The 12,822-nt window shown below is 41.7% G+C and overlaps 1 protein-coding gene across 2 annotated transcripts in view; it reads right to left on the reverse strand.

The window, feature by feature from the left end:
* The window catches only part of SNX10 (sorting nexin 10), a 208,341-nt gene that overhangs the window by 23,622 nt on the left and 171,897 nt on the right, over positions 1-12,822 (reverse strand). For both annotated transcript variants that reach the window (XM_085631647.1, XM_085631646.1), the window contains exons 3-5: positions 9,101-9,149; positions 2,618-2,704; positions 1,457-1,557 (exon numbers count right to left, since the gene is read on the reverse strand). In XM_085631647.1, the coding sequence (XP_085487773.1) occupies positions 1,457-1,557; positions 2,618-2,704; positions 9,101-9,124 (212 nt within the window). In that variant the 5' untranslated portion in view covers positions 9,125-9,149. The remainder of the gene's footprint in view (positions 1-1,456; positions 1,558-2,617; positions 2,705-9,100; positions 9,150-12,822) is intronic.

Here is a 12,822-nt window from a genome sequence, read left to right on the forward strand (position 1 = left end):
CATCATTCTTTAGCTCACTTTGCCACCCCAGTTCAAACACAGCTATATGCAAATCAGTCTTGATCCTGTGCCTCATGGGAACAGTCCAGCCCGAACTGCCAAGCCATGTCTTCCCCGGACCGGAAACAGTCATCCTGGGACCAGTTTTGGGCTAACAGCCCTCTTCCGCCAGGCTAGCTTGAATCCAATGGCAAAGTGAGCAAGGGACCCACGTCTGGGAATACCCTGCCAACTTAGGGCGAACAAAGCAAACACAAGGAGATGATGGACGGAGTGCTCCCATGAGGCACAGGGTCAAGACTGATTTGCATATGGCCAGGTCTAAACTGGGGTGGCATGGTGAGCAAAAGAATGATGGATTTAACCCAGATCTCTTGACTGGGGGTGAATGTTTTGATTTGTTCTGCATTCCGTCCATCAATTGTGTCTTGTGCTGTGTAAACAGGCATAGGGCACAGATTTGACACAACCTGTTAGAGGAGAATACATATATCACAGGATCTGGAAACATGCCCATGCTTACAGAAGACACAAATAATCCAAGCTACAGACTTCACACCAATGATACAGCAACGGCTGAGGAACATCATATATCGCTTTGCACACGCAGGGGAAAGATCACACTTAGGCAGAGATAACGTTTCCTACAACTTTTAGTTTAACTATTTCACGTTTGTCTCCAAAAGAGCAATACCAATAAGATGCAATAGAGAATCGAAAGTACTATAAACTTAAATGGGGCAGTGGTACAGAGCACCAGATGGTCAATGACCTCCAATGAGGGTTTAAAGGTAAAAGAGTAAACGCTAAATGTAAGTGAAGCAAAACAATAAACAAAACTAATCAAGGTTTTTCATAGGGAATTAAAACTCTAAGAATTAATTTTGAAGGCAACGGCCCCCCACTACACACCGAAAGTGCGGCACAAAAAAACCACCAGGGCGGAGAATTCCTGCTGCTCCTGAAGGCCACGGGTTTAAGACAATATTAAGCGGAGAGCAGATACCAGGGCTTTAGAACCACCTTGAATTAAAAGCAAAATCTGACCAACCGCCACAGCGCGTCGCAGGAATAACATTCATAGGCAGACGACACGCTGCATGGATCTAACGCTTTAATATAAAAGTCAAATGCGCACTTGAAATCAAGCACGCATGGGTCAGAACCCTTGTCATGGCAAAGAGTTGCGATTGTGCACCCTAGGAACACATGAGGTCAAGGCCGAGATTGGCTACTTGTTCTTATTTTCAGTGAGCACACCACTGGCAAAAATGGCCTCCAAAAAGGTGATGAAGTTCACCTGCACATTATTTTGGACAAATCACTGTTGAGCAACCCACATCTACTGGCGGCAAGTGTGTTAAGGTCAAGTGGATGTGACCAAAACACAAGTGTGGAGACCAGGACGTGTTTCTGTGAAGTACCAAATTAAGCCAGAAATTGTAAAACTACTCACATAAGTCGAGCATTGTTTTGAAGTCTTTCCTTCAGCCACACAAATTCTCTGAACCGCCTCCTAACACGAGAGGTCTTTTGCGTAAAGCACATGCTGTTCGTCTGCAGAGAGGATTCAGAAACAAGATTCAATATTAAAAATAAGTCAATGGAAAAAAGCAATGGATCTGAGCATGCATGCAGGCACACCACAACGACACACTCTGTTTTAACGACACAAAACACCTTTGTGAGTTGTTCTTTACATATAGGACACAACTGAAATAGCTATAAGCATGAGCAAGGTTGGTCTACTCTACACACACCCAAATGGCATCGTTTTGCTTTGCAAGAGTTGACAGTCTACTCCTCAAGAGTAAATCTCTTTCCAGGCTGCGAAATTGAAAAGCACACCTGTAAAACTGGCAGGTGTGTTCGCGGAAAGGGTTCTCCAGAGAGGAAAACTCACCGAGAAAAGAAAAAAGAAAAGTTAGGAAGTACATTGGCAAATGGGCACCATTCTGCTTGCATATCTGCTCATACGAGAATGCAATTCTCACGTTTTCCAGCAGTGTGCCCTGGAAACCTGGATTGCCACTTATTTCCAGACATAACCTGGAAACCTTTGAATTGTAAAAGGATGAGTAAACACACCCACGCAAACTCGTAAAACCATGTGGTGCAGATGGACTCATTTTTTGAGCATAAGTCTTCAAATGCTTCAAACCCATTATAGAGGAGACTGTTTTTCAAAAATAACTTTAAAAAGCAATTTAAAAACTCTGCAGCAGTAAGCCTTTATACCCATGAAATCCTTATCTTAAAAATGTACACTCTTTAAGGGAGTTTACTTGGGGTAAATGTAATGGATTAGAGGTCTGCACCTCCAAATGAAGGTACTAAACGTGTCTGCTACATCTGCACGCATGCGAGATCACCCCTCACCTGCAAGAAAAGCCTTCTATTAGGCGATGACATACAAGTGATATTACCCAGGTCCTAAAGCCATGCCCAGCCTGGACTTCAATATGCATATGGGATATTGTTTCCTTTCCCCTAAACCTTCCAGTGAATTTATTGTGGACAAGTGCCACACAAAATTGTAAAAAAAAATAAAAAAAATACACATTCATTACGTAGTCAAAATAGTTTAATTGTGAATTGAAACGTGCAGTCTACTCACGTGAACACAAATCTCGTAGTCTATGTACGAGTGCCAGTAATCTTCCTTCTGTAGCTGCGGATCTCGCACCCAGACTCGGATCTCTTCCTGTAACGGCATGACAGACAGACACTTCAGGGTCCGAGCTGCTCCCCAGAGACGTGACTGAAGGGCGCAGTGAGCGGTTCTGCTGCCCCGGATTTGTAATGGTGAAAGCGGAAGTAAGCTCGCAAGCAAAGAAGCTTAAATAGCCTGTCTGTAACCCAGGCCCCTCCCTCCACCGCTGGTTTTGCCGCAGGTTACAAGTGCGGTCTCACAATGGAATGGAATTTCTCAATTTAGGCAATGCGGAACTTCCCGATAGAAATACGGGGTTTGCCCTTCCAGAGACAGACTTCAGATATCACAAAGCTAAGAACAAATATGGACACAGCGAATTAACTGCTATCAACTTACCGTAAACAAATGAACACATTGCCAAAACATTACTTTTTTCACATTATTTTTCTGTATAGCGCTTGTGTTGTCATTTGGCCGCTCCAAAAGACGTTGGTTACACGGGGCCTGATTAAAGAGAAAATAACGAGAGAAAAGAAAGCAGAGGACAGGACCGCAGCTCGGGGGCCTTTACGCCTGCACGCATGGAGACATTTGCGATGTTTCACTCTGTAATGGCACTTTTGAACTCTGCCTCCAGGGAAACGGGGAGTTCTAGGCAGTTCCATAGAGTTACGCTTTGTGACTGAAGGGGTCAAGTGGATCTCATATATAAAACTTAGAAGTTTTATCTAGCGCTCCTGCATTGGAGAGAGTAGTCAATGACTCTACTGAGAACTTAGTAATGCACACGATGATGGCAGTAGAACACTGGGTAAATAAGGCTGTAACAGAAGGTCATGGTTACACACACCCTCCCCCACTGAGTTTCTAATGACAATCTTCTTTGGATTTGCTTATAACGCCAGTGAAGCTTGATGAATCAGCACAACATTAGGTACACAGTTTGTCCACTAATGTTCCCATGGCAAGGTGCGTGCGGATCCGTGTGGGAGTGGGGAGGGGAGAGTTATAGAGGCGGAACAAACCCCCCACAGGAAAGTATGCCCGAAACAACAGCTTAACAGAATTACACCAAACTCGCCGCGGCACTAGCCCTTTACTCACAGTAGTGCCTTTAAGTGGCATGGTGTACATCTGTTCAGTAGTGTTTGAGCTATTTGTATCACAAAAAGGTGTTAGGAGGGCATCAAAGGGATAATCAGCTGGAGACTTTGGGCCAAATGCAAAGGGTTTTGCCCATTCTGTGTCTATGGGAAGATGTGTTGATGCATATGGCCCTTTGCATCTCTTGATCACATCTCTTGCTAGTTCGAGGACACAGATGCAAGGGAAGTTTAAGGAACAAAACCTGCGTTTTATTTATTTATTCATTTAAACAGACGCCCTCCCCCTTTAAAAGGGGGCCCGGAACCCACACTCATGCCCATGAACCCGAGGACTCTGAATGGAAGTAATACACAATTGTGGCTGAAGTGCCTACATCAGGATACCAAGTGTACCAAACCCTTCCTCCTGCGAAGGAAGGGTTAATGGATGTCTGGGGACTGGATAGGAATTTCAGAACACAAAAAAAATCCCCCAAAAATAAAAAGATCCTGGTTTTATCACCTGGTTTAAAGATTAGGTGGCCGATGACCTAGACTATGATTGTTTTGTGTGAACCGTTGATGGAGCACAGATGTTATCATGCATCCATCTTCACTAATTCCCACCTGTGACAAGTCGATTTACGACTTGTTTAAATGGATGAGGCATACTAAATGATATCTTGAACTGCTGAGAGAAATTTCATCTGTACACTCATGTTTAGACACTGCATCGTAAAAGCATGCAGAATGTTAGAATAAATAATCATGTGGCAATGACAAACTATGGTACGAAAACAACAATGTTATGCTGAAGCATTCACATATTTTATGAGAAAAGATGGAAAAACCAAACTGCAACTTTGAGAATTTAGAACGTCACAATATTAGAGTGTAATGAAATAACGTATTTTGTTTTACTGTATTAGTACATGTGTATTGACATTAAATGAACGTAAAGAATGCATTTAATAGAGAACTGAAATAAGATTTGTAGAAGGTTTGACTGTAATGAGAATAAATGAAACACGCATTTTAAGGTAACCAGTTGAAATAAGCTTACATGGCAACGTATAGAAAATACTGACCTGCTACTGAAAAGAAAGACCATTTTAAGTACTTAATATTGACATTAATTTAATGTGAAACCATGCTCCTGATTAGTTCGACAAACTAAAATGTTTAGAAATGTGTAATGTTTAAATATTGAAATTCTCTAATTTGGCTGTTCCCTGCTTAGGCCTCAAAGGCTTTCTGTACTTAGCCAGCGTTGAATCATGTGAAAGCGGTTACCCAAGTCCTATGAAAACTTTCTGTAAAGTTTCCATTTGCGTTCTAGTTTTGAATAGTCTCCCTTCACACTCGTAGCATATTCGATAGAAATTGTGGCAAAGTTTTGAAACATCCCAGCGAAATGCGCTTGGGAACTGACTGACGGCAGATGACTAAAGGTACCGCCTACTTCCAAGAGTGTTACTAGACTCCAACCAAAGGGAATAGAACGATTCTAAAGAAAACGTGAGAAATGGATTACTTCATTCTTCCGGATTTGTACAATTTACCGATCACCACATAACAGCCCATCGTATACGACCAATTTAATCCATGGACTGATGGAACAGATACTTTAAGGGGTGTGAACTTGAACATATTGGATAAAATTGCCCAAATTAAGGCGTCGCCGCGGGCTGTCTGTCGGATTTACCTTGCTTTCCCTGCCTGGCATGCGGTTGGTTTTTCCTTTGATCCACGCATGTTGCTATCACAAGTTTTTCCTTTGCTTGCCCCTTACCACTCACTTGGAGTGGTATAGACTCTAACAAACTGAACTCTTGCGAACTGAGACTTCATCCTGCGTCATTGCGGCTGGCAAGCGTGTGTGGGAAATAGCCTTTCGGCTGAGAGGTTATCTGACTCCTGATGTGGTAAGATCAACGCTGCATAACGGACACAAACCGATTACTTGAGGACAGATTGTGGAAAACAACAATTGGTTTGTATGAGCATCACAACCTGTAATTTCATGTACTGTGTGGTTTTCTTTGCATTAACCCCGTTATTAAATCTGATTTTTAACTGTATTTCTGTCACTATCTGTATTCTTGAGGCATTAGATAAAGGTTTTTACTGAATTATCTTTATCGATTCGGTCTCGTTGTCTCAAGGATTTTATACTAATAGCTGATAAAGGTGCTAAATTCTGCTGAGTCATTAGTGTGAAGTTAAGAATTCTCTATTCCAGGTCCCCCTAGGATAATTGTTCATTTCCGGACTATTCTAGTCCCTTTTAGCTCAAAACAAGATCCATCGGAGGACCTAAGAAATGGCACATGGTAGCAGCTTTGTAAGGTGATCCAAAGGAGAAGGGACACAAAACGAGAACGATTGGGTTATGGGACTAATAGTTTGAGTACATGCTAAAGAAGTTGGGAAAATTAATTATTTATGAAAAAGTCCCCCCACAAGTTTCTGCTGGATCACATTGAAAAATAAATAAATCAAAAAACGTAAATTCAAATAATGTGGGCATGACGGCTGGTAAAGGGTCTGTGGACAGAGTCCCCTGTGTGATTGCACCAAGCAATTAGGTGCTCAGAAGTTGTGAGCAGGGAATGACGGAAGCCCTGAGGACAACACAGCCCTGAGGACAACACTGCTGTGCACAGGTAAAGGTGGAACGGGGCTGGGCATATGCCCAGAGACCAATTTCCACCGCGCACCACCAAAGTTTGTGCATTACAGGGGCTTGGTGCATGGGCCATTAGATACAGTGTTTAGCCGTAGCAGCTACGCCTAATCTCTTGCATGCATGGCCGAAAGTCGCGAGCAACAGAGATTGATTGTAAAGGAGGTTGAGCATATCCCCCAAAATGAAATAACTATTGGCCGTAAAAAAACAGGCTGTTTCTGCATTTCATATGTATGTGTCTGTGGTGTTTCTGGACAAACAAGAGACTTGCTGCCAACTTATGAGGCCCTGAGAATATCTATAAACTGACAAGGAGTGGCTTAATGAATTTTCTCAGTGTCTCCAGCTATTCTCCAACATCTAGCTTAAACATTACACACTCACGTCACCGAGTGCGTCCCCATATTGGGTGGGACAAACTAATTTCTGCTGAAAATCTTGGCTTAAAAGTTGCTGAATTTCTTTTTACTTTTAAAGTGTTTTCCCACCAGCAGCAACTGTAACAGTCACCACAAGTAACAAGTCCATTCTCAGGTGGTGGGCACTACTAGCAATTGACTGCCTGCTGATTTCATTTAATATCTTGGCCTTTATAAGACTGAGTTGAGGTAAAAGTCCTCGTGGGCAAGAACCTGGATGCCTAAACCACAAGGAGTTAATGGAGTGTAAAAGGTTCCCATTCCGTTGGCGTTGTCCACTGAGTAGGGATTGTTCCAGAGCCTAAAATGTCTCCATCCACATTTGACAAACCATGTTCAAGAGTTAAATCCCCAAAATAAAATAAAAAATGTGTTACTCAGGTGGGGTGCACCCTATCTCAATATCCAAAGCAGAAGCAGACCCTTCCAGGGGCATTCAAGGTTTGTCGTCATCAGGTGGAAGGACGACTGGCCACTCCAAAATACTGCCATTCAAACAAACAAGTCCTCAAGAGCTGAATATAAAAGTGCCTACAGTAAATATAGATTTCCATGACTGGGCTAGCAACAGTCTTATGAAACACACAGCTAAATTCACAATGGGATGACCAGCCTCTTCGAAGCAGTATCTTGCAACCAACATGAAGTTGAAATGCTCAACAAGAAAAGATTTGTAAGCTGCCAGCCTAAACCTGGACTGTGGGGTCAAGACCAGAAATGTGGCTGTCAATGGATGGCAGCCTACACCATCTGCTGACCCAGACATGGAACAACACGTGCCTAAACGGACACGTGACAGCTGTAAAGACAAAAGGGCTTGGTCTGAATTCTAAAGATTTCACCAGCGAGAAAATTATAATTTCATTAATATATCACATATCAAGAACACGGGCCTCTGGAAACGTAGAATTCCCAGTACTGCCTTTCTTCCGGGCATAATGAGAAATTCGCTTGGCCAGGGTCTTGTGGATTTCTTGAAACTGAAGGAGGCCTCTCTATTAATGGTAACTTACCCGTCCTCTCCAACAACGAGGCTGAAGGGGTTTGTCGGATATTGCGTTCTCTCCGTTTGGTTTTCTGTGTTTCAAAGAAAATGATCTTTGAATTTATCTAACAAATTATCTATTTAAGGAGGGTGATGAGAATATTTACAAAGGAACCTGGAAAGACTTCTTAGATTAGCATAGCTAATGTGTCATGCACATATGGCCCGCTTATAAGTAACATGATACAATAAGTGCCTTGTGATTTTATGAATTATTTCTACCAGGTTTGTTTTCTCCATAATAAAAAACCCCAAAAGAATACAATCTTTTGTGCCAGAGTTTAAACCCTCTGTTCACACCTATGTCTTTTATAGTCGTAATATTTGCATAGGCCACAAGAAAGGGCTTAGTACTTGGCAATAAATATTTAAGGCTGTACTTGCCTGGCATTTTAGGGTGTGACACAGACACACACACACACACACACACACACACACAGAGACACAGACACAGACACAGACACAGACACCCCCCCCCCAGAAAAAACAGTGGGATGAAAGAAACGCCTCTGCACCCTTCTGTGATACGAATGGACATAATATATGGGTTAACAGTGCTTGGGAAAAGTATACTCCGGGCGTTGGATTTCGGAATTGCACAATAACGCTAAGAACACAATTGTTTGATAGTGGAGTTAATCTGAAGCAACTGAAGTGCAATTAATACATCTCAAGTAATATCAAACTGCAGTTAGCATTCTTACACAGGTTTAATGGCATATTTCGATCAAAAGTTTTTGTTTTTTTCAATCTATAGTTAGAGGTTCATGTAGAAACATGGAAGTGGTTTGTCAGTAAACTAGGAATTGGGCCCTCCCATATTGGAACCCATTCGACATTATCTAAAATGAATATTTTCTTGTGCAGGTACAGCAGCAGCTGTGATCACGATTTACTACACCGGCCCAACCATGAACATCAATGCTTCCGACAAAAGTTGCAAATAAACTGGCCATTACCAGTTGTTGCATCATTCTGCATGCATTAAGAGGGGCACGGTCTGGTTCTTTGTGCAACTTTCAGCTCCCTTTATAGAACCTCTTAAATACACTGTGGAGCGTTCACTTGCTTATCCACTCTAACATAGTGAGCCAGGAGTATTTCAAATAATTATATTTTCTTCCATTTAAACTAAAAATCTAGGTTCACATAGTACTACAGTCTTTTAACGCTCTGTTGACAGGACTAGTTTCTGCAATTACATACCTTTGCAAGCTCTCTGGGGAGCATCTTCACACTTGTGTGGGTCGACGATCTAGAAGATAAAGACAAGCCCAAAATGAAGAACATTTTTTTGTAATTCTCTTACACAATGAAAAAGCTCGCTCATCTATATTTTACAAAGTGGAAGTCTTCTTGGGAAACAGTGTAAATATCGAAACTTCCGATAATAGCCCCTAATGCATGTTTATCCTTAAATGTAAAGACAGAGGAACTTCTTGTTTACAGTTTGCAACTGATAATTCTGTGGTCCAAACCCGCCATGGCTTAAGAAAACCACTTTCAGGTGACGTGAAAGAAGGGTACCTTCAAAACAAAAGCTGTGTTTTTGCATAAACATTCCATTCACTGAATCTGCTTAAAACATTTGATAAAATACACACTAAAATACAGAGACTAAAATGTGTAAACCAAGAAGGAGAGGCAGAAAGAGTTGTCAGAATTTAGCAATATATTTTTTTTAAATTTTGCTCCAGATAATTAAAACTGAGGGTCTTCTCCAAGCAGATGTAGCCGCAAGAAGCCACTGCGCCTCTCCGGCTTCGAGACTACGCCCCATGGTCTGAGGCCAAAAGTGTATGGTGGGGTGTGTTTGGGTGGTTCACATCTCAAACAGATCCAATACTGTGCGTTCAAGCCCAATTCATCTGGAGAATAAATTAGATATACTGAGAAATGAGACCAAGGCCACCAAATTGCGAATTACAGGTGTTCTTCTCCTCTCTGAAGTAACCTGAAAACAAAGGTTCAGCAGTTTCTGAAGTCATTGGTTTATGCGGACAATCCAGTTTAACCGATCTTGGATGCAAGAAGTTCAGTGGGTGAAAAAAACAGACCATGCTGGCATGGTTTTTGTGGATCAAAAGAACAAAGGCCTGAACAGAGGTCAAGAACAAAGACCTGACGCTGGATGGCTCCAAAATGCAAGGATCTTTTGCCAGTAGGGATTGAGGTCTGAATGTGCATCACAGCCACAGTCGTGGACTGTGACAATGGGTGGGAGGGAGAGTAGGGTATTTACACTTGCAAACCATATTTACAACAAACAGGGGAAAGGAGAAATTAAATGAGACTCGACACCTCACAAATTGTTAGATATACCGCATGAAAAGAGATAAGATGCCTGCTCATTAAAGGATAGTGGGGGAGTGGTCCTATCTAGTTCCAAAAACCTTGCTAGGGGAAATCCTTTTTAGGCTTTTATAGGGAATTTCACCCACGGATTATTCAAGGCAAGTACTCTTTATTTGGATTTTCAGTGTGTGTAAAAACCTACTAAAACATTCATACACACTTACATACATTCCTTCTAAGGGAACCAGTGAATTGTCCATGATTAGGTCAATTCATTGCCCCATACAATGCATGAGAGGACCGTCTACGGGTCACACATTCTTCAAAAGTCATTGTAGGTAGGCACGCCTAATTTCATTTTCGTTACAGGGATGTTCTCTTCGTAAAAATCTCCAAATAGTGAATCACTACCAGATTTAAGTATTGTTGATCGGGATCTTCTTGGTCCTGACAAAGGCAAACTGACCTGTACTGCCAATGAACGGCCATAACATGTAGACCAGCGAATCAGAAGCACCAAGTAGCTCCCAGAACCCACCAGCACCACCCTTTTTTACTCTTAGGGGTAAACCCCTTATAAAGCAAGAACATGGGTATACTCTAGATAATTTTATTTTCACCTGAACCTCACAATATCAACAGCTCCCTCAAGCAGGTTGAGGCCATTCAGATGCACAGTCATTCTGGATGAGAGACTAGATGATGAAGTATGCAACCAATAATCTGTGGATGAGAGTCCAAATAAAACCTTAGAAGGGTTATCTACTTCAAACATAGGGGTGCTTTCCCGTTATCCTTTAAACATCAGACCATATTTTATTTGAAGAGCACATTCTCAAAACATAAGACTACCAAAACGTTTCTTAAGTCAGTTAAAGGAGTGGAGTGTAGTCCCAAGTAGGGTTACACATAGAAGTGAGTGTAGAGGTAGCAGGAATCTTGGCAACTTCTTCCTGCAGGACACAGTTTAAACTTTCTCCCGATAGGAAGACAAAGCCAATCTGATTCAAGCGTACTTCTACTCGATTATGATGCATCACTACTCTGAAGGTTTCCAAGCAGAACATTTTGAGCTCTATTGGTTGAGCTGCTTGTGTCTTTTTCTTTACTCAAGCCCCCTTTATCAGAAGAAAAGCCTTTTTGGTGGGGCAGAATACTAATAAACTTTGGGTATAGCATGAAGAACAAAAATTAATTATTTCATCTCTACTCTTGAGAGATGGCAGTATGCTTACAGAGAATGTAAGTGGTGTATGGTTTCCAGGTATTTTTTTGAAATTCTGAAGTGTGTTGAATCAATGATGTAAACCTAAAAATACCAAACATGTCAAAAGGAGTAGAAAAGGAAAAGTTTAAAAAAAGCAAGCAAAACAAGAACATGAAAGCATGACTTTCACATTGTAACTAGACTTTTCCTTAATCCAGTCTAGTTCCAATGTTCCCAACAGTAAAGTTGGCATTTCCTCAAGCACAGTGTTCTATACAACAAGACAAAGTGCTGTACTGAATGTTCCCAAGCTATAGGGAACATTCTATTGTGAGGTGTCGGATTTTGGATGGAGTGTTACAGGGATTTTGGGTTGATCAGTTGGTGGCGGATTGGTTCTCTGCTCGCTTGGGTTATCCCTGTTAACTTAATAAAGAAGTAACTCTGCAGAAAGAATTCCTGTTAAACGCTAGCGACAAGCAGAGCCCCAGCAAAGGACCCCACATACATATTTATTTATATGGGAAAGCTACAATTTTCCAGCAAGCAAGACCTCACTTATTTAGAGATCGTTTGGTCAGCAGCCACCCAATCAGCTTCGATCACAATCCTTGGGAGTATCGTTCTGCTCCCTCCTGGGACCATAAAGGGAAATCTCTATTGAAGCAACGTTGAAGAACCGTTACTGCTTCACACGGCCACAACAGTAAGGGTAACGCTGTGGCTCGCATACTTCCATTATCACAATTCTTTGACAATGTCATTCTAAATGATGAGGCATGCATGTGCTGGAGTCACAGTGAAAATATTTGTGTCATTTTTCCTCCACTTGTCTTATTTTTGGGGTACAATGTGAGCAGCGCAGGCTTGATCATTAATTCTACTGCAAACACCCTTTTTCATTTCCTGAAGAACCACAAATAAAGTAGCAAGAATGAATATCTTAGGAAATGTAACTCCGCTACTTAGGATAACACCAGTGCAAAGTTCAATCCCATCAGGGGAAAAAGACCCTTACATACCCTTGGTCTTGAAGGTCTAAGAATGTACAACCGGATGGAGAAAAAAACATTAGATGAATCATTGAAAAGGATGCGTTTTTCAAGGCATTCGGTGACTTGGGCAATAATTCAATGCTTTCAATCGGTGTTGCTGTGGATCGCTATAATGGTTTTCAAAAGCATCCAAGACAATCTGCATCTGTAGATCAAGATGTTGCTGCATTTACAAAGTTTGCTTTTTCATGCCAATTTGCCAACTGCCAATCATCCAAGACCAAATAGTCATGCACCAGTAACTCTGGAGTACAAGACAGTTTGAGGTGGAAGGTGACTTGTTGAAAAGATGCTGTAGCTATAGTCAAGAAGGCAAAACTGACAAAGATGTGATAAAGCTGCACTGGGTAATGCTTCTAAGGATTCCTTAA

Source organism: Triturus cristatus, chromosome 10 (genome assembly GCF_964204655.1).
Source record: "Triturus cristatus chromosome 10, aTriCri1.1, whole genome shotgun sequence".
Taxonomy (NCBI): domain Eukaryota; kingdom Metazoa; phylum Chordata; class Amphibia; order Caudata; family Salamandridae; genus Triturus; species Triturus cristatus.